The sequence below is a fragment of the Nerophis ophidion genome, linkage group LG21 (assembly GCF_033978795.1).
Source record: "Nerophis ophidion isolate RoL-2023_Sa linkage group LG21, RoL_Noph_v1.0, whole genome shotgun sequence".
NCBI lineage: Eukaryota > Metazoa > Chordata > Actinopteri > Syngnathiformes > Syngnathidae > Nerophis > Nerophis ophidion.
This window is the reverse complement of record NC_084631.1, coordinates 38758893-38782582: the sequence shown is the minus strand read 5'-3', so window position 1 is coordinate 38782582 and position 23690 is coordinate 38758893. Positions and strand designations below refer to the sequence as shown.

Here is a 23690-nt window from a genome sequence, read left to right as displayed (position 1 = left end):
GCCAAAAAAAAGGTCTGGTGAGTGTCAAACCGAATAAATGGAGGCCTTCCGTTCAACATTAATTTAATGAGAACTCCATTTCTAGTATTAACTTGACAAAGAGGTGCTAAAAAGATCCACTTGACTGTAATTGCCTTGCAAGTCCACTTTAACTGACCATAAATCCCCATGGAATGTGCTGGAGAGGAATAAGCAGTCAATCTTGAGAAATCGAGACACTTCACCTGATAGATCATTTTTATGTATCCCCTCGGTGAAAGCTACACTGACGCCAGCGTCAGGCTCTTTTAAGTTTGATAGCTTCAGATCCAACTCATTAATAACCACTTTTTCATTCCCGAAGGCCTGAAAATTAATGAATGTGGATTAAAACGCTTTGCTTACTACGTTTGCTGTCGTTAAATCAGATCGTTTTTTTTAGTACTTGGTGATTGTCCTCTTGTTAGGGGTGGGAGATACTGCAAATGTTAGTATCGATTCAATATTAAGTATTGATACCGATATTTGACATTTTTCATGATCATTGTAGGGTTTGTGATTTTTGTGTTGATTGTAAGGGTGTAACTACGTGTATTTGTATTGAACCGTTTCGGTACGGGGGTTTCGGTCCGGTACAGCGGTGTAACGAACGAGTTTTTAAGATAAAGTCTTAACAATCTGCTTTGTTTCTTCTGCCTCTGCCTGAGCACCCAGCATTGTCCCACCCACACAACCATCTGATTGATTACATATAAAACAGTAACAGCCAATCAGCAGTGCGTATTCAGACAAACCCCGTTTCCATATGAGTTGGGAAATTGTGTTAGATGTAAATATAAACAGAATACAATGATTTGCAAATCCTTTTCAACCCATATTCAGTTGAATATGCTACAAAGACAACATATTTGATGTTCAAACTGATAAACATTTTTTTTTTATTGCAAATAATCATTAACTTTAGAATTTGATGCCAGCAACACGTGATAAAGAAGTTGGGAAAGGTGGCAATAAATACTGATAAAGTTGAGGGATGCTCATCAAACACTTATTTGGAACATCCCACAGGTTTGCAGGCTAATTGGGAACAGGTGGGTGCCATGATTGGGTATAAAAACGGATTCCCAAAAAATGCTCAGTCTTTCACAAGAAAGGATGGGGCGAGGTACACCCCCTTTGTCCACAACTGCGTGAGCAAATAGTCAAACAGTTTAAGAACAACGTTTCTCAAAGTGCAATTGCAAGAAATTTAGGGATTTCAACATCTACGCTCCATAATATCATCAAAAGGTTCAGAGAATCTGGAGAAATCACTCCACATAAGCGGCATGGCCGGAAACCAACATTGAATGACCGTGACCTTCGATCACTGTATCAAAAACCGACATCAATCTCTAAAGGATATCACCACATGGGCTCAGGAACACTTCAGAAAACCACTGTCACTAAATACAGTTCATCGCTACATCTATAAGTGCAAGTTAAAGCTCTACTATGCAAAGCAAAATCCATTATCAACAACATCCAGAAACGCCGCCGGCTTCTCCGGGCCCGAGGTCATTTAAGATGGACTGATGCAAAGTGGAAAAGTGTTCTGTGGTCTGACGAGTCCACATTTCAAATTGTTTTTAGAAATATTCGACATTGTGTCATCCGGACCAAAGGGGAAGCGAACCATCCAGACTGTTATCGACGCAAAGTTCAAGAGCCAGCATCTGTAATGGTATGGGGGTGCATTAGTGCCCAAGGCATGGGTAACTTACACATCTGTGAAGGCACCATTAATGCTGAAAGGTACAGACAGCTTTTGGAACAACATATGCTGCCATCTAAGCGCCGTTTCTTTATCATGGGCGCCCCTGCTTATTTCAGCAAGACAATGCCAAGCCACATTCAGCACGTGTTACAACAGCGTGGCTTCATAAAAAAAGAGCGCGGGTATTTTCCTGGCCAACCTGCAGTCCAGACCTGTCTCCCATGGAAAATGTGGCGGCAAATTATGAAGCGTAAAATACGACAGCGGAGACCCCGGACTGTTGAACGACTGAAGCTCTACATAAAACAAGAATGGGAAGGAATTCTACTTTCAAAGCTTCAACAATTAGTTTCCTCAGTTCCCAAACGTTTATTGAGTGTTGTTAAAAGAAAAGGTGATGTAACACAGTGGTGAACATGCCCTTTCCCAACTACTTTGATACTGTTGTTTATACTCATTTTTGCGTGTAGTCAATTGCTCTGTTGATTGCTATTCTGGATGTTGCTGGGCTTTGGAATTAGGATTGTATAATTATGTATTATTTTGTGAACTAATTAATAATAATGAAACAAAATTAAATAAATAAAATTATAAAAATATGCTTTAAAAAAGTGTTGTAGTTTGATTTTTTTTAATCTGCAATATTTGAAGGGAGGCTGTCGCCAGGGACAACTGGATGAGAAAGACAAAGCAACAACACATCCAAGTCAGAAAAATGGTACAATTGATTGAAAGTAATGGCGCGTCAAAGACGTCCCTCATTTAAAATCTAGGCGTGTGACAGCTGTAAACCTTGCCTCCAGCAAACGTCTCTCAGCAGCTGCCATGGCTGGACGTTCTGACGGGGACAGTGCGGCCACAGCTGGGACTCGGGCCGTGAACTTTATATGGTCGCGTCATCAAATCTGCCCTGAGAGGCATTATAGATGATGTCGTTATTGGACGCCACGCAGCTGATCCTTGCCAAATAACACAACCGCACGCAGCAAAAGGACTACTTGTAGATTAAAAAATGGAATTTAGGTAGACAAATGTGCTTCCGAATTATGTACAGACCAGGGTTGTACGGTATACCAATATTAGTATAGCACCGCGGTACTAATGAAACATATTCTGTACTATACCGCCTCTGAAAAGTACCGGTCCACCACCACCCCCGCCTCCGAAGTCATCACGTCATTGCTGGTTTTACGAGCAGAGGAGCATGTTCGGCAGTGCACGCACACGGAGTACTTACAAGTAGACACGGTGTGTGGACAGAAAAAGGAAAACGGATGCATTTTGGTGTAAAAAGTAAAGATAAAGGTGAAGTTATAACACTGAAACACCCTCAGGAAGAGGTGCTTCAAGACATGGCTAGCTAGCTACTGTTAAATCACCAATCCTCGCCTCCATGGCGACAAAAAAGGTAAGTTTCTTACAAGTATCTTTATCACTGCAGGACGAGGAGAAGCTAAACATGCTTCACTACACACCGTAGCAGGATAGAATAGCTCACCGGTGTCACAACATAAACAAAGGCCATGGGTGGATCTACACCTAACATCCACTGCAATGATACCAAGTAGAAGAGCGTCTCTAGTCGATACTACTATGATTACGTCGATATTTTTTGGCATCACAGCATCTTCTTTTGTTTTCTTTAAAATTTGTATTATGTACATAAGCTCAGGAAATATGTTCCTGGACACATTAAACTTTGACCAGTGTATGATCCTGTACCTACTTGGTATTCGGATGATGCCCAAATTCATGGACTCATCCAAAACTAATGTAGAGTATCAAAGAAGAGAAGAATAAGTGATTGTGGCAATTTTTACACTAACTTTTTGTTAAATTATTTTTTTTAAGCAGGGTTGCATGAGGTATCTACACATAACGTTACGTTAGTCAATTTATCACACACAGTAACGTAACGTTCGACGGCGGTCAGCAGCACCGCGTATTTTAGCCACCTACACAAAAACAACATACGGTATTTCCTTGACTTGCCGCAGGGCATATAGTATGCGCCTGCCTTGAATTCCTGCCGGGTCAAACTCGCTTCCCAATATGATTAGCGCATGCTTAGTATTACCGCCTGGTCAAACTCGTGATGTCATGAGTGACACTATAAGCAGGGTTGCATGAGGTACCTACACATAACGTTACGTTAGTCAATTTATCACACGCAGTAACGTAACGTTCGACGGCGGTCAGCAGCACCGGGTATTCTAGCCACCTACACAAAGACAACATACGGTATTTCCTTGAATTGCTTCAGGGCATATAGTATGCGCCTGCCTTGAATTACTGTCTGGTCAAACTCGCTTCGCAAAATAATTAGCGCATGCTTAGTATTACCCCCTGGTCAAACTCGTGACATCATGAGTGACACTTCCCTTGTCATCATTTTCAAAATGGAGGAGGCTGATTTCAATACCGGTAATTTGAAATCGCATAAAGGGACGAAGATTAAGAGCTATTCAGTAGGATTTAACGTCCAAGCTTACATCACACTCAAATTTTTACTGCATACTTTTGGTAAGTGCCGGAGCAAGAAGAGGTTTTAAAATAATTAGTGCGTGCTTACTTTTACCGCATGCCTTTGGTAAGCGCAGGAGTGAGAAGAGGTTTTAAGTTAATTAGCGCCCCGGCGGCAATTCAAGGAAATACTGTAGTCAAATAAAGGTCAGTTAAAATGTATACTATATTAAGAATATGTGTACGTAGAGCCCTGACATCTAAAAAGTACAACTCTGTTCATTGTTATGTCCATGTATTTGTCATGTTTTTCAGGTGTACGCACACATAAACACATACAGTATGAGAGATCAATGACTTAAGGTAAGAACAGGATAAAAACTGCTGTGGAAATAGTTCCAATAAAATATGCCATGAAAATACAATGTTAACACTTTTGTGCAAAGAAGTACAGTTGCACTTGTTTTTTCAAACGTCTTCATACTGTGAAGGAATGAGTTGAATGTTTAAAATGACTAATTAATAGTGCTATTACAAACCCTGTTTCCATATGAGTTGGGAAATTGTGTTAGATGTAAATATAAACAGAATACAATGATTTGCAAATCATTTTTAACCCATATTCAGTTGAATATGCTACAAAGACAACATATTTGATGTTCAAACTGATAGAAAATAATCATTAACATTAGAATTTGATGCCAGCAACACGTGACAAAGAAGTTGGGAAAGGTAGCAATAAATACTGATAAAGTTGAGGAATGCTCATCAAACATTTATTTGGAACATCCCACAGGTGTGCAGGCTAATTGGGAACAGGTGGGTGCCATGATTGGGTATAAAAACAGCTTCCCAAAAAAATGCTCAGTCTTTCACAAGAAAGGATGGGGCGAGGTACACCCCTTTGTCCACAACTGCGTGAGCAAATAGTCAAACAGTTTAAGAACATTTCTCAAAGTGCAATTGCAAGAAATTTAGGGATTTCAACATCTACGCTCCATAATATCATCAAAAGGTTCAGAGAATCTGGACAAATCACTCCACGTAAGCGGCATGGCCGGAAACCAACATTGAATGACCGAGACGGCACTGTATCAAAAACCGACATTAATCTCTAAAGGATATCACCACACGGCCTCAGGAACACTTCAGAAACCCACTGTCACTAAATACAGTTGGTCGCCACATCTGTAAGTGCAAGTTAAAGCTCTTCTATGCAAAACGAAAGCCATTTATCAACAACATCCAGAAACGCCGCCGGCTTCTCTGGGCCCAAGATCGTCTAAGATGGACTGATGCAAAGTGGAAAAGTGTTCTGTGGTCTGACCAGTCCACATTTCAAAATATATTTGGAAATATTCGACATCATGTCACCCGGACCTAAGGGGAACCATCCAGACTGTTATCGACGCGAAGTTCAAAAGCCAGCTTCTGTGATGATATGGGGGTGCATTACTGCCCGAGGCATGGGTAACTTACACATCTGTGAAGGCACCATTAATGCTGGAAGGTACATACAGGTTTTGGAGCAACATATGCTGCCATCTAAGCGCCGTCTTTTTCATGGACGCCCCTGCTTATTTCAGCAAGACAATGCTAAGCCACATTCAGCACGTGTTACAACAGCGTGGCTTCGTAAAAAAAAGAGTGTGAGTACTTTCCTGGCCCGCCTGCAGTCCAGACCTGTCTCCCATGGAAAATGTGTGGCGCATTATGAAGCGTAAAATACGACAGCGGAGACCCCGGACTGTTGAACGACTGAAGCTCTACATAAAAAAAGAATGGGAAAGAATTCCACTTTCAAAGCTTCAACAATTAGTTTCCTCAGTTCCCAAACGTTTATTGAGTGTTGTTAAAAGAAAAGGTGATGTAACACAGTGGTGAACATGCCCTTTCCCAACTACTTTGGCACGTGTTGCAGCCATGAAATTCTAAGTCATTATTATTTGCAAAAAAAAATAAAGTTTATGAGTTTGAACATCAAATATGTTGTCTTTGTAGCATATTCAACTGAATATGGGTTGAAAATGATTTACAAATCATTGTATTCTGTTTATATTTACATCTAACACAATTTCCCAACTCATATGGAAACGGGGTTTGTTTAAAGTTTTCATCACAAACAATTGTTGCAATTTTTTTTTTTTTTTGGGGGGGGATGAAGCCGCCGCGCCTCCAATTTAAGATGAGGCTACTCAGTACCTGAGACGAGATGAGATAGTACCTGGCCGCCGCTCATGTGGGACTCGGAGTCATTACCGGCACGGCGGTTTCAGAATGGAACCGTTGCGATGTCAAATCAGGGGTGCAAAACCGCCAGGATTTGGCGGCTCGATTGAAATGCAGTGTATAATTAACTTTATAATCTGTTTACAAATGAGGTCTACCACGCACCATCTCTGGAGTGTGCCAGGGTGTGTGTTAGCATGCGTGGGCGGGACTACGTCTCTGCATACGCAACCAGACTTGTATCGCTTTAAAAATCCAAGACTTTTTATTGTTTTGTCCTGTCCAGCCTGTCAGGCAACTCATATAGTTGATGTAGGTCAGGGGTCACCAACCTTTTTGAAACCAAGAGCTATTCTTGGGTACTGATTAATGCGAAGGGCTACCAGTTTGATACACACTTAAATAAATTGCCAGAAATAGCCAATTTGCTCAATTTACCTTTAATATATATATATATATATATAAATGGGTATTTTTGTCTGTCATTCCGTCGTACATTTTTTTTCCTTTTACGGAAGGTTTTCTGTAGAGAATAAATGATGAAAAAAACACTTAATTGAACGGTTTAAAAGAGGAGAAAACACGAAAAAAAAGAAAGTTAAATTTTGAAACATAGTTTATCTTCAATTTCGACTCTTTAAAATTCAAAATTCTACCGAAAAAATGGAACATAATTAGTAATTTTTCCTGATTAAGATTAATTTTAGAATTTTGACGACATGTTTTGCGAAGTGAATTATATTTATATAGCGCTTTTTCTCTAGTGACTCAAAGCGCTTTACATAGTGAAACCCAATATCTAAGTTACATTCAGTGGGTGGCACTGGGAGCAGGTGTGTAAAGTGTCTTGCCCAAGGACACAACGGCAGTGACTAGGATGGCCGAAGCGGGAATCGAACCTGCAGCCCTCAAGTTGCTGGCACGGCCACTCTACCAACATAGCTAAACCGCCCCGAAATAGGTTAAAATCCAATCTACACTTTGTTAGAATATATAACAAATTGGACCAAGCTATATTTCTAACAAAGACAAATCATTATTTCTTGTAGATTTTCCAGAACAAAAATTTAAAAAAAAAATTCAAGACTTTGAAATAAGATTTAAATTTGATTCTAAAGATTTTCAAAATTTGCCAGAATCATTTTTATTTTATTTTAATCATAAGTTTGAAGAAATATTTCACAAATATTCTTCGTCGAAAAAACCGAAGCTAAAATGAAGAATTAAATTAAAATGTATTTATTATTCTTTACAAAAAAAACAATTAACTTGAACATTGATTTAAATTGTCAGGAAAGAAGAGGAAGGAATTTAAAAGGTAAAAAGGTATATGTGTTTAAAAACCCTAAAATCATTTTTAAGGTTGTATTTTTTCTCTAAAATTGTCTTTCTGAAAGTTATAAGAAGAAAAGTAAAAAAAGAAATGCATTTATTTCAACAAGTGAAGACCAAGTCTTTAAATATTGTCCTGGATTTTCAAATTCTATTTGAGTTTTGTCTCTGTTAGAATTAAAAATGTCAAGCAAAGCAAGACCAGCTTGCTAGTAAATAAATACAATTTAAAAAATAGAGGCAGCTCACTGGTAAGTGCTGCTATTTAAGCTATTTTTAGAACAGGCCAGCGGGCGACTCATCTGGTCCTTACGGGCGACCTGGTGCCCGCGGGCACCGTGTTGGTGACCCCTGGTGTAGATGATCTACATCGGCTGCTCAGATTGAGCAATAGACTACAGACCGTGGTGAAGTAGGCCGGCTTCGTCGCGTGAAGAAGCCTACAATTTTTGGTTTGTTTTTTTCCGCTCCGTATGCTGAGTGGCAACATATGATATATATCTCCATATTTTTTTCCGTAAAGTAAAAAAAAACTAAACAGTTCTAATTACCTGAGATACTAAATATGTCATTATTTTGTCCAAATAAGTCAAAATTTACTAAGTTACTATGTCATTATTTTGTAAGCCAATATTTACTAAGTCAAAATAATGACATACTTAGTATCTCAGGTAACTAGGGTTGTTTTGTGTTTTGTTTTTACTTTACAGAAAATAAATATGGAGATATATATGTAATTGCCACTCAGCATACGGAGCGGAAAACACAATCAAAAATTGTATGCTTCTAATCTTCATGCGACGAAGCCGGCCTACTTCACCACAGTCTGTAGTCTATTGCCCCCCCCCCCAGGCTGTGGTGAGATGGAGACGTGATGGTGACTCAGTCATTATTTTGTCTTAGTACGTCAATATTTACTAAGTATAAATAAGGACTGAGTCACATTAATGACTTATTGTAAATAAGCGTTTGCAATAAGCGTTGGTTAAAGAGTTAAAAGTGGGGTCACATGCTGACATATGCTCAACTCATCATGCTTAATTTACAGGATAAAAAAATAAATAAAAAAACAACGTTAATGTATGTTTGATGAAACGTGATTATGTGTATATATGTATATGTACATGTATGTGTGTATATATATATATATCTTTGGACAGTGAATGTATATGTACAGTATGTGTATATGTATGTTTGTACAGTGAAGTGAAGTGAAGTGAATTATATTTATATAGCGCTTTTCTCTAGTGACTGTACAGTATGTGTATATGTATGTTTGTACAGTGGATGTACATGTACATGAATGTTTGAACAGTTAATGTATATGTGCAGTATATGTATGTTTGTACAGTGAATGTATATGTACAGTATGTGTATGTTTGTACAGTGAATATCTATGTACAGTATGTGTTTATGTATGTTTGCACAATGTATGTATATGTACAGTATATGCATGTTTGTACAGTCAATGTATATGTACAGTATGTGTACTGTATATGTATGTGTGTGCAGTGTCACTAGAGAAAAGCACTATATAAACATAATTCACTTCACTTCACTATTGTATATGCATGTTTGTACAGTGAATGTATATGTACATGTATGTGTAATGTATATGTATGTTTGTACAGTGAATGTATATGTACATGTATGTGTATATGTACATTTGTACAGTGGATGTACATGTACATGAATGTTTGAACAGTTAATGTATATGTGCAGTATATGTATGTTTGTACAGTGAATGTATATGTACAGTATGTGTTTATGTACATGTATATGTACAGTATATGCATGTTTGTACAGTGAATGTGTATGTACATGTATGTGTACTGTATATGTATGTTTGTACAGTAAATATCTATGTACAGTATGTGTTTATGTATGTTTGTACAATTGATGTATGTGTACAGTATGTGTATATTTGCACAGTGAATGTATATGTACATGTATGTGTACTGTATATGTATGTTTGTACAATGAATATATATGTACAGTGTGTGTTTAAGTATGTTGTACAATGGATGTATGTGTACAGTATATGCATGTTTGTACAGTGAATGTATATGTACATGTATGTGTATATGTACATTTGTACAGTGGATGTACATGTACATGAATGTTTGAACAGTTAATGTATATGTGCAGTATATGTATGTTTGTACAGTGAATGTATATGTACAGTGTGTGTTTATGTACATGTATATGTACAGTATATGCATGTTTGTACAGTGAATGTGTATGTACATGTATGTGTACTGTATATGTACGTTTGTACAGTAAATATCTATGTACAGTATGTGTTTATGTATGTTTGTACAATGGATGTATGTGTACAGTGTGTGTATATTTGTACAGTGAATGTATATGTACTGTATATGTATGTTTGTACAATGAATATATATGTACAGTGTGTGTTTAAGTATGTTGTACAATGGATGTATGTGTACAGTATATGCATGTTTGTACAGTGAATGTATATGTACATGTATGTGTATATGTACGTTTGTACAGTGGATGTACATGTACATGAATGTTTGAACAGTTAATGTATATGTGCAGTATATGTATGTTTGTACAGTGAATGTATATGTACAGTATGTGTATGTTTGTACAGTGAATATTTATGTACAGTATGTGTTTGTGTATGTATATGTACAGTGTATGCATGTTTGTACAGTGAATATCTATGTACAGTATGTGTTTAAGTATGTTTGAACAATGGATGTATTTGTACATGTATGTGTACAGTATATGCATGTTTGTACAGTGAATGTATATGTACAGTATGTGTATATGTACGTTTGTACAGTGGATGTACATGTACATGAATGTTTGAACAGTTAATGTATATGTGCAGTATATGTATGTTTGTACAGTGAATGTATATGTACAGTATGTGTATGTTTGTACAGTGAATATTTATGTACAGTATGTGTTTGTGTATGTATATGTACAGTGTATGCATGTTTGTACAGTGAATATCTATGTACAGTATGTGTTTAAGTATGTTTGAACAATGGATGTATTTGTACATGTATGTGTACAGTATATGCATGTTTGTACAGTGAATGTATATGTACAGTATGTGTATATGTACGTTTGTACAGTGGATGTACATGTACATGAATGTTTGAACAGTTAATGTATATGTGCAGTAGGTGTATGTTTGTACAATGAATATATATGTACAGTGTGTGTTTAAGTATGTTGTACAATGGATGTATGTGTACAGTATATGCATGTTTGTACAGTGAATGTATATGTACAGTATGTGTATATGTACGTTTGTACAGTGGATGAATATGTACATGAATGTTTGAACAGTTAATGTATATGTGCAGTATATGTATGTTTGTACAGTGAATATCTATGTCCAGTATGTGTTTATGTATGTATATGTACAGTGTATGCATGTTTGTACAGTGAATGTATATGTACATGTATGTGTATATGTACGTTTGTACAGTAAATATCTATGTACAGTATGTGTTTATGCATATTTGTACAGTGAATGTATATGTACAGTATGTGTATATGTATGTCTGTACAGAAAATGTCTACGCACAGCATGTGTATACCGTATTTTTCGGATTATAAGTCGCAGTTTTTTTCATAGTTTGGCCGGGGGTGCGACTTATATACTCAGAAGCGACTTATGTGTGAAATTATTAATACATTACCGTAAAATATCAAATAATATTATTTATCTCATTTGCGGAAGAGACGAAGAAAATGTCAGGAATCGTCACACACACGTCAACCAATAAGAAGTCGGCGGGGGAGGGTCATGGCAGAAGTGCATTGTGGGTCATGGAATGCTAACAGCTATATGCTATATGCTACTGCCGTAGCTATTAAAATGGATCATTTCATCGTTGGCGGTAACTTATAAAAAGTGAGAAGGGCTGAACAAAAAATGGCAGCGAAAAGGAAATCATGTACTGCAGATTACAAGCTGGACGTAGTGAAATATGCAGCAGAAAAGGACAAGAGGAAGCGGCGCATACCTTTGGAGTTGGCAGAGTTGTTTAGAAGCGACATCGAGGAAGAATATTTCATGGGATTAATGGATTAGGAGTGAGAGATAGTTTGGTAAAGGTATAGCATGTTCTATATGTTATAGTTATTTGAACGACTCTTACCATAATATGTTAGGTTAACATAGCAGTTGGTTATTTATGCCTCATATAACCTACACTTATTCAGCCTGTTGTTCACTATTCTTTATTTATTTTAAATTGCCTTTCAAAAGTCTATTCTTGCTGTTGGGTTTTATCAAATACATTTCCCCCAAAAAATGCGACTTATTCTCCAGTATTTTCCTTCTTTGTTATGCATTTTCGGCCAGTGCGACGTATACTCCTATGCGACTTATAATCTGAAAAATACGGTATGTATCCATCCATGAATCCAAGACTTTTAGACAGGAAACAAATGTGTAGATTTAAAAGTCGTCATCAATGTAAAAAACAAACAAAAAGAAGTCATTTAGTTGAAAATGAGTTTGTCAATCATCTTCATAACGCCACAGGAAATGGCAGTGATGCGCTGAAGATTAAGAACTTTCATTTGCTCTCAAAGAAATCCACTTATCACAGGCAATTACTTTTTCATTTCAGCCCGGGCTGTAATTGACAGAGTGGAGTGTTATCTGTTTCTCAACATGCTGTTCACTCTTTGCTCAGCCAGCGAAACCTCCTCGCTTCGACGCCAGTTGTACCTTCGCTTTTTTATTCTGTCTGGGCTTCTTGCGCTCCTTTGTTGAGTTTTTGCTGCCTCCTCCTGCTGCTCAGGACATACCTGTAGCAACATAGACTGCAATGGCAGCAGACTGTCATTGTGCTGCAACGTCTCACACGCACAATGCTATGGTTTCTCTCTGCTTGCAGCTACAGAATGGCTGCTGTTGCGGTGAATCCAGACGTCCATCCATCCATCGACAGGTGCGGCGTCTTCAGTAATGCGGACGTTGTATCAATCCGTTGTGGTGAAGAAGGAGCTGAGCCGGAAGGCAAAGCTCTCAATTTACCGGTCGATCTACGTTCCCATCCTCACCTATGGTCATGAGCTTTGGGTTATGACCGAAAGGACAAGATCACGGGTACAAGCGGCCCAAATGAGTTTGGGGCTCTCCCTTAGAGATAAGGTGGGAAGCTCTGCCATCCGGGAGGAGATCAAAGTAAAGCCGCTGCTCCTCCACGTCGAGAGGAGCCAGATGAGGTGGTTTGGGCATCTGGTCAGGATGCCAATCGAACGCCTCCCTAGGGAAGTGTTTAGGGCCCGTCCAACCGGTAGGAAGACCCAGGACACGTTGGGAAGACTATGTCTCCCGGCTGGCCTGGGAACGCCTCGGGATCCCCCGGGAAGAGCTGGACCAAGTGGCTGGGGAGAGGGAAGTCTGGGCTTCCCTGCTTAGGCTGCTGCCCCCGCGACCCGACCTCGGATAAGCGGAAGAAGATGGATTGATGGATGGGTGGATGTTTCATCTATTTGTAGCAGAATTAAAGAAACCGAGTGAAACCTCTTCTCTGTGCTATGCTGTGTAATCGGGGCCTCCAGCAGACAGACAGAAGTTGTTAAAGGGGAACATTATCACCAAACCTATTGATTGATTGATACTTTTATTAGTAGATTGCACAGTACAGTACATATTCCGTACAATTGACCACTAAATGGTAACACCCCAATAAGTTTTTCAACTTGTTTAAGTCGGGGTCTACGTTAATCAATTCATGGTACCTATGCAAGCGTCAATATATGCTTTGATGTTGCAGAAAAAAGACCATGTATTTTTTTAACCGATTTCCGAACTCTAAATGGGCGAATTTTGGCAAATTAAACGCCTTTCTGTTTATCGGTCTTTTAGTGATGACGTCACCGAGGTAACACACCCCCCATATTCATTTTCACATTACAAACACCGGGTCTCAGCTCTGTTATTTTCCGTTTTTTCGACTATTTTTTGGAACTTTGGAGACATCATGCCTCGTGGGTGTGTTGTTGGAGGGTGTAACACCACTAACAGGGAGGGATTCAAGTTGCACCACTGGCAAGAAATCTTCCGCCAGACCCCCATTGAATGTACCAAAGTGTCTTCACATTTGACCGGCGATGCTAAGGCAGACATGGCACAGAGATGTATGGATAACCTGCAGATGCATTTGCAACCATTAAGTCAACGAAATCACAAAGGTGACTTTTGTTGATGTTGTTGACTTATGTGCTAATCAGACATATTTGGTCGCGGCATGACTGCCAGCTAATCGATGCTAACATGCTACGCTAATCGATGCTAGCATGCTATTTCCGCTAGCTGTATGTACATTTGAAACTACATACCCACATTTAATGCGAAACAAACACTTACCAATCGACGGATTTAAGTTGCTCCAGTGTCACAAGATGCGAAAGTCCTGATCGTTTGGTCCGCACATTTTACCGGCGATGCTAATAAGGCAGCCATGCTACGGGCCACTTCATTAGGTACACCAACGCTATGCCCGAATAGCGTCAATAGCTATTCGCGCAATAGCTTCAATTTCTTCTTCGATTTTGTTTTTGCTATCTGCCTCCATACTCCGACCATCTGTTTCAATACATGCGTAAACTGTTGAATGGCTTAAACCCGAGTCTGAATCCAAGCTAATGTCGCTATATCTTGCTGTGGTAACCGCCATGTTGTTTGTATTAGCAGCCCTGTATGACGTCACAGGGAAATAGCGAAAATCGAGAACTTTAAAGTAGGGATGCACCGATTAATCGGTAACCGAATATATTCGGCCGAATATGGCAAACATTCGGCCTTCGGTGGAATGAGTTAAAAACAAGGCCGAATAGTGGCGTGTGACGCAATTTTTTGACGCGGTGACGCAATCAACCAACGTGCGGTGACGTGGTGACGTTGGGATATGTTGTGTACCTGTATAAGTGTATGAGGTTATAAGCACACACTTATTGAGATTTAGTGGGGCCTCTGTTTACATTATTAGCCTGTTGTGTAGGCTACCTGTATAAGTGTATGAGGTTACAAGCACACACTTAATTGAGATTTACTTGAGCCTTCTGTTTACATTATTAGCATATCTACTGTGTCTAAGCAGACTTTTGCCAAAAGGACAATAATTCATTTGTTGTGGGTTTATCCACTTTAATGCATTTTTTTTTTTTTTTTGGAATGCATGTTTTGTTTGAAGGCCTAATATAAATGAAAAACTGTGCTTTTTTTGAAAAGCAAAGACTACTGGAATATTAAAAAAATTGTCAATATTCAATAAAAAATTACTTTATTTGAAAAACATGTCTAAATATTTATTCTAGGCTATTTATGCAATGTTTAAAAAATTGTGAAAAACTGCATTCTTTATTCGGTATTCGGCCAAGCGTTTAAATTTTATTCGGCTTTGGCTTCGGCCACAAATTTTCATTCGGTGCATCCCTACTTTAAAGCTTTTTTTAGGGATATTCCGGGAGGTGTAAAATTTTGAAAAAAAACTTCGAAAAATAAAACAAGCCACTGGGAACTGATTTTTATTGTTTTTAACCCTTTTTGAAATTGTGATAATGTTCCCCTTTAAGAGTGCAACTACATACACCTACTTTGGGCTTCTAAGGATTCCATCTGATTTTGATTCCTAAGGTGAGGATTCAATTCCGAATCGATGATTCTCGATCGAAATCGATTCTCGCAACGTACTATTGGGCATAAAACTTGTAACATCAGGTAACTGGGTAGAAATGACGCAAATCAGGTCCGAAATCTAATCAAGCATTCAAAAGACTCCGGCTTATTAGTGATTCCTAGAGCTCAAAAAAAGTCTGCGGGCTATAGAGCGTTTTCCGTTCGGGCTCCAGTACTCTGGAATGCCCTCCCGGTAATAGTTCGAGATGCTACCTCAGTAGAAGCATTTAAGTCTCATCTTAAAACTCATCTGTATACTCTAGCCTTTAAATAGACCTCCTTTTTAGACCAGTTGATCTGCCGCTTCTTTTCTTTCTCCTATGTCCCCCCCTCCCTTGTGGAGGGGGTCCGGTCCGATGACCATGGATGAAGTACTGACTGTCCAGAGTCGAGACCCAGGATGGACCGCTCGTCGGGACCCAGGATGGACCGCTCGCCTGTATCGGTTGGGGACATCTCTATGCTGCTGATCCGCTTGAGATGGTTTCCTGTGGACGGGACTCTCACTGCTGTCTTGGAGCCACTATGGATTGAACTTTCACAGTATCATGTTAGACCCGCTCGACATCCATTGCTTTCGGTCCCCTAGAGGGGGGGGGGGTTGCCCACATCTGAGGTCCTCTCCAAGGTTTCTCATAGTCAGCATTGTCGCTGGCGTCCCACTGAATGTGAATTCTCCCTGCCCACTGGGTGTGAGTTTTCCTTGCCCTTTTGTGGGTTCTTCCGAGGATGTTGTAGTCGTAATGATTTGTGCAGTCCTTTGAGACATTTGTGATTTGGGGCTATATAAATAAACATTGATTGATTGATTGATTGATTGATTTTATCCCATTTTTGGAAATTTCCTGAAGTTTCATGAAAATCCACTCTTAACCTTTTGAGAAATGGCGCTAACTGCCAGCCCAACCAACAGCAACAATGCCAGAGGTATAAAAGCCCTCTTACAACTGAAGTCGGAACATACTCAGGAGGAACGTAGCGGGAACAGAGTCCTGGTCTATGAATGAAACATTTCCCCCCCGATTCACCTCAGATAAGTGGCGGCAACGCTTTGCCAGGAGCGGCTTACTTTCAGAGCGACGGCCGTCCTTTGTGTCACTTTTACAAATGGAGCCACTCCAAAGTTCCCTTCTCTCCATGATAGGCCCTTGCCTTCAATTTGCCTGACGGGTGGCTGCCCGCCTTCCCTGGCTGGATATTACAGGAGTTGCCCTTCAGCTTGAAGCACAACTTCTGAACGGCATAGTACTATAATGCTGGTAAATACCACCGTCTCTTCATTTCAACGCTTTGCAAAGCCAGCAAGCAGAGCGGCGCCACTACCTCGTCCTCAACCTAGGGCACGGTGACAGAAACATGCAAATAATGCCCAAGGATTGTGGGAAATGTGTCCAAACATTTAAGTCAAGACTTTGGGAAGGCCGCTCTAAAACCTTCATTCTAGCCTGATTTAACCATTCCTTTGCCACTTTTGAGGTGTGTTTGGGGGTCATTGTCCTGTTGGAACGCCCAGGACCCAACCTCCGGGCTGATGATCTAAGCTTGTCCTGAAGAATTTGGAGGTAATCGGACCCCTCCAAGGTTTCTCAATGTATCGCATATTAAAGTTAACTATAACTTTAGTACAGACAATTATATAAACACTTGTCTGTACACAAGTGCTGATAATATATCATTATTGTAATTCCCCATTAACTCCCATGGACGGTGTCCAACTTTGAATAGCCAAAAAATGGCCCATATTTTCCAAACTTCTCGAGCTAAATTTCCAGAAACGTTCCACGCATTTGGGTCGGAATAATTGAAGTTATCACCAAACTTTGTGTTTCAATGAGCAGACAAAAGCTGTCCTTGATCCTACCAATCGAAAGGCTTGTAAAACTCCACTGTGTAGGATGGGAAGCGACATGAAGGTGTCGTGTTTCTTTGATGTATTGTAATCCAGAGGAAGATTTTGTCTTGACCCGAGATCTACAAATCGGAGAGGAAGCAGGAACTGGCCCGCCTCCAGGCACCTTTTCTTTGAACTGTTTTGTAACCAAAAACAGCTGTTTACCACCCCCCTTCCTTTAGAAACAGCTGTTGTCATGTAATCACAGAAAAGGAGGCGTACAATCTTTCGTCAGAGCGTGGTGAGACACTGTACAAGCATACAGGTCTATGCGTTTCCCCTCATTGAGCCAAATTTAATTCTGTCTCTGTTTAATTCCCTGCTTCTTGTCTGCTTAATAGATGTCATCAGTGTTTGAACCTGACAATATTGTGTCATTTATCTACCTATTATTTTATGAGGGACAAACTGTAAAAATGAATTATCAATCCACTTGTTCATTGACTGTTAATATTGTCTTATTTTCTGTTTTAACATATTATATCTACACTTCTGTTAAAATGTAAAAATCACTTATTCTTCTGTTGTTTGATACTTGAAATTAGTGTTGGATGATACCACACATTTAGGTATTTATGCAATACCACGTAGTGTTTTTTTAACCAAAGGCAACGGCAGTTTACGACCCCAGTCCCTTTAGAAACAGCTGTTGCCAAGTAATCAGAGAAAGTCCAAATAAAAGAGGAGGTGTACAATCTTTCGTCAGAGCGTGGTGGGACACTGTACACGGGTACAGGTCTACGGGTTTCTCCTCATTGAGCCAAATTGAATTCTGTCTCTGTTTAATTCCTTGCTTCTTGTCTGCTTAATAGATGTCATCAGTGTTTGAACCTGACAATATTGTGTCATTTATCTGCCTATTATTTTATGACGGACAAACTGTAAAAATGAATTATTAATCCACTTTTTCATTTACTGTTAATATCTGCTTATTTTCTATTTTAACATGTTCTATCTACACTTCTGTTAAAAAGTAATAATCACTTATTCTTCTGTTGTTTGATACTTGAAATTAGTGTTGGATGATACCACAAATTTTGGTATTGATGCAATACCAAGTAGTGTTTTTTAACCAAAGGCAGCGACCCTTTATGACCCCTGTCCCTTTAGAAACAGCTTTTTCCATGTAATCAGAGAAAGTCCTAATAAAAGAGGAGGCGTACAATCTTTCGTCAGAGCGTGGTGAGACACTGTACAAGGGTACAGGTCTACGGGTTTCTCCTCATTGAGCCAAATTTAATTCTGTCTCTGTTTAATTCCTTGCTTCTTTGTCTGATTAATAGATGTCATCAGTGTTTGAACCTGACAATATTGTGTCATTTATCTACATATTATTTTATGAGGGACAAACGGTAAAAATTAATTATCAATCCACTTGTTCATTTACTGTTGATATTTGCTTATTTTCTGTTTTAATGTGTTCTATCTACACTTCTGTTAAAATGTAATAATCACTTATTCTTCTGTTGTTTGATACTTGAAATTAGTTTTGGATGATACCACACATTTAGGTATCGATGCAATACCAAGTAGTGTTTTTTAACCAGAGGCAGTGACTCTTTATGACCCCCGTCCCTTTAGAAACAGCTTTTGCCATGTAATCAGAGAAAGTCCTAATAAAAAAGGAGGCGTACAATCTTTTGTCAGAGCGTGGTGGGACACTGTACAAGGGTACAGGTCTATGGGTTTCTCCTCATTGAGCCAAATTTAATTCTGTCTCTGTTTAATTAATTGCTTCCCGTCTGTTTAATAGATGTCATCAGTGTTTGAACCTGACAATATTGTGTCATTTATCTACCTATTATTTTATGATGGACAAACTGTAAAAGTGAATTATTAATCCACTTTTTCATTTACTGTTAATGTCTAATTATTTTCTTTTTCAACATTTTCTATCTACACTTCTGTTAAAATGTAAAAATCACTTATTCTTCTGTTGTTTGATACTTGAAATTGGTGTTGGATGATACCACACATTTAGGTATTGATGCAATACCAAGTAGTGTTTTTTTAACGAAAGGCAACGGCAGTTTACGACCCCCAGAACCTTTAGAAACAGCTGTTGCCATGTAATCAGAGAAAGTCCAAATAAAAGAGGAGGCGTACAATCTTTCGTCAGAGCGTGGTGGGACACTGTACAAGCGTACAAAACTACAAGTTTCTCCTCATTGGGCCAAATTTAATTCTGTCTCTGTTTAATTCCTTGCTTCTTGTCTGTTTAATAGATGTCATCAGTGTTTGAAGCTGACAATATTGTGTCATTTATCTACCTATTATTTTATGACGGACAAACTATAAAAATGAATTATTAATCCACTTCTTTATTTACTTTTAATATCGGCTTATTTTCTGTTTTAACATTTTCTATCTACACTTCTGTTAAAATGTAATAATCACTTATTCTTCTGTTGTTTGATACTTGAAATTAGTTTTGGATGATACCACACATTTAGGTATTGATGCACTACCAAGTAGTGTTTGGTAACCAAAGGCAGCGGCTCTTTACAACCCCTGTCCCTTTAGAAACAGCTTTTGCCATTTAATCAGAGAAAGTCCAAATAAAAGAGGAGGCGTACAATCTTTCGTCAGAGCGTGGTGAGACACTGTACAAGGGTACAGGTCTACGGGTTTCTCCTCATTGAGCCAAATTTAATTCTGTCTCTGTTTAATTCCTTGCTTCTTTGTCTGATTAATAGATGTCATCAGTGTTTGAACCTGACAATATTGTGTCATTTATCTACATATTATTTTATGAGGGACAAACTGTAAAAATTAATTATCAATCGACTTGTTCATTTACTGTTGATATTTGCTTATTTTCTGTTTTAATGTGTTCTATCTACACTTCTGTTAAAATGTAATAATCACTTATTCTTCTATTGTTTGATACTTGAAATTAGTTTTGGATGATACCACACATTTAGGTATCGATGCAATACCAAGTAGTGTTTTTTAACCAGAGGCAGTGACTCTTTATGACCCCCGTCCCTTTAGAAACAGCTTTTGCCATGTAATCAGAGAAAGTCCTAATAAAAGAGGAGGCGTACAATCTTTCGTCAGAGCGTGGTGAGACACCGTACAAGGGTACAGGTCCATGGGTTTCTCCTCATTGAGCCAAATTTAATTCTGTCTCTGTTTAATTCATTGCTTCCCGTCTGTTTAATAGATGTCATCAGTGTTTGAACCTGACAATATTGTGTCATTTATCTACCTATTATTTTATGACGGACAAACTGTAAAAATGAATTATCAATCCACTTATTCATTTACTGTTAATATTTGCTTATTTTCTGTTTTAACATATTCCATCTACACTTCTGTTAAAATGTAATAATCACTTATTCTTCTGTTGTTTGATACTTGAAATTAGTTTTGGATGATACCACACATTTAAGTATTGATGCAATACCAAGTAGTGTTTTGTAACCAAATGCAGCGGCCCTTTATGACCTCTGTCCCTTTAGAAACAGCTTTTGCAATTTAATCAGAGAAAGTCCAAATAAAAAAGGAGAGTTACAATCTTTCGTCAGAGCGTGGTGAGAAACTGTACAAGGGTACAAGTCTATGTGTTTCTCCTCATTGAGCCAAATTTAATTCTGTCTCTGTTTAATTCCTTGCTCCTTGTCTGCTTAATAGATGTCATCAGTGTTTGACCCTGACAATATTGTGTCATTTATCTACCTATTATTTTATGACGGACAAACTGTAAAAATGAATTATCAATCCACTTGTTCATTTACTGTTAATATCTGCTTATTTTCTGTTTTAACATTTTTTATCTACACTTCTGTTAAAATGTAATAATCACTTATTCTTCTGTTGTTTGATACTTGCAATTAGTTTTGGATGATACCACACATTTAGGTATTTATGCAATACCAAGTAGTGTTTTTTAACCAAAGGCAACGGCAGTTTACGACCCCCAGGCCTTTAGAAACAGCTGTTGCCATGTAATCAGAGAAAGTCCAAATAAAAGAGGAGGCGTACAATCTTTCGTCAGAGCGTGGTGAGACACTGTACAAGCGTACAAAACTACAAGTTTCTCCTCATTGGGCCAAATTTAATTCTGTCTCTGTTTAATTCCTTGCTTCTTGTCTGTTTAATAGATGTCATCAGTGTTTGAACTTGACAATATTGTGTCATTTATCTACTTATTATTTTATGACGGACAAACTATAAAAATGAATTATTAATCCACTTCTTTATATACTGTTAATATCGGCTTATTTTCTGTTTTAACATTTTCTATCTACACTTCTGTTAAAATGTAAAAATCACTTATTCTTCTGTTGTTTGATACTTGAAATTAGTTTTGGATGATACCACACATTTAAGTATTGATGCAATACCAAGTAGTGTTTTGTAACCAAATGCAGCGGCTCTTTACGACCCCTAGTCCCTTTAGAAACAGCTTTTGCCATTTAATCAGAGAAAGTCCAAATAAAAAAGGAGGCGGGGTGGGACACTGTACAAGCGTACAAGTCTACCCGTTTCTCCTCATTGGGCCAAATTTAATTATGTCTCTGTTTAATTCCTTGCTTTTTGTCTGCTTAATAGATGTCATCAGTGTTTGAACCTGACACTTTGCAACCCTAAGTATAACCCATCATTAATGCGTCAGCCTCTCTCTTAATGCTCTGTGACTGATTCATTCAAATGTATTGCACATATTCAAGGTCAGCGGAAGTTCATACTTTTCTGTAAGGAAAGAACCTTTGAGTGGCAATGAGCAGATTAAAACGTGGACAGGAAAGAATATGGAGACAAATGAAAAGCAGAGGTGAAATAGTTGCCACTGGTCAGGCTCCAGAGGGGGGGGGGGGGAAAAAGCTCCGGTATTAAGAGAGAGGAGAGCGTGGACAGCATCCGACTAATTGTCGTCATTGAAGGTCCTAATGGAACAACACGCCCGGTCTGGTCACTAAGAGCGTGCGTGCGTGAGTGACCACTGGCCACATAATGACGACCCTTAATGTATTATGTGGCAACACGGACCACGAGCGTATAGGCAGGCCGGCGAGAGTGGATAGACGGGGCGTGAGAAAAAAAATAAGCATTAAAAGTAGAGAAAATGGAAGAGCGTGTTTGTGGGAGAAAATGAGGTAACGAGCAAAGTGAGTTCCAGTCGTACCATGTCGATGAGGCTCTCCTGGATCCGGTTCAGTGTGGTTCTCAGTCTGCTGCTGATAAGGCCCAGACCCGATGACTCATACTGTGGAACACACACAAATTCACACAACGTTAGAGTCGGCAACACTTGGGGAAAGCGTGAAGGCATGCCACACGCATCTCAGTTTCTTCTTCAAGCGGACTAATCCAAGTCAGGGAGGAGGGGGGAGCTACTAATTCACACTACTGAGGCGAGGAGGGGGGGTTAAAGGAAAGGGGGTGAAATCACAGCAAACTCAACATTCAACAGGACGGGCACATTCTAGGGGCTGCAAGGAGTGACCAGGCCTCTAAAGTCAAGGACGGGCACATTCTAGGGGCTGCAAGGAGTGACCAGGCCTCTAAAGTCAAGGACGGGCACATTCTAGGGGCTGCAAGGAGTGACCAGGCCTCTAAAGTCAAGGACAGGCACATTCTAGGGGCTGCAAGGAGTGACCAGGCCTCTAAAGTCAAGGACGGGCACATTCTAGGGGCTGCAAGGAGTGACCAGGCCTCTAAAGTCAAGGACGGGCACATTCTAGGGGCTGCAAGGAGTGACCAGGGCTCTAAAGTCAAGGACGGGCACATTCTAGGGGCTGTAAGGAGTGACCAGGGCTCTAAAGTCAAGGACGGGCACATTCTAGGGGCTGCAAGGAGTGACCAGGCCTCTAAAGTCAAGGACGGGCACATTCTAGGGGCTGCAAGGAGTGACGAGGCCTCTAAAGTCAAGGACGGGTACATTCTAGGGGCTGCAAGGAGAGACCAGGCCTCTAAAGTCAAGGACGGGCACATTCTAGGGGCTGCAAGGGGTGACCAGGCCTCTAAAGTCAAGGACGGGCACATTCTAGGGGCTGCAAGGAGTGACGAGGCCTCTAAAGTCAAGGACGGGCACATTCTAGGGGGTAGAAGGAGTGACCAGGCCTCTAAAGTCAAGGACGGGCACGTTCTAGGGGCTGCAAGGGGTGACCAGGCCTCTAAAGTCAAGGACGGGCACATTCTAGGGGCTGCAAGGAGTGACGAGGCCTCTAAAGTCAAGGACGGGCACATTCTAGGGGCTGCAAGGAGTGACCAGGCCTCTAAAGTCAAGGACGGGCACATTCTAGGGGCTGCAAGGAGTGACCAGGCCTCTAAAGTCAAGGACGGGCACATTCTAGGGGCTGCAAGGAGTGACCAGGCCTCTAAAGTCAAGGACGGGCACGTTCTAGGGGCTG

General features: G+C 39.5%; 1 protein-coding gene across 2 annotated transcripts in view; it reads right to left on the bottom strand.

Annotated features, from left to right (window-relative positions):
- Positions 1–23690, bottom strand: part of vps50 (VPS50 EARP/GARPII complex subunit) — a 335202-nt gene that overhangs the window by 61127 nt on the left and 250385 nt on the right. For both annotated transcript variants that reach the window (XM_061882573.1, XM_061882574.1), the window contains one exon: positions 22463–22543. In XM_061882573.1, the coding sequence (XP_061738557.1) occupies positions 22463–22543 (81 nt within the window). The remainder of the gene's footprint in view (positions 1–22462; positions 22544–23690) is intronic.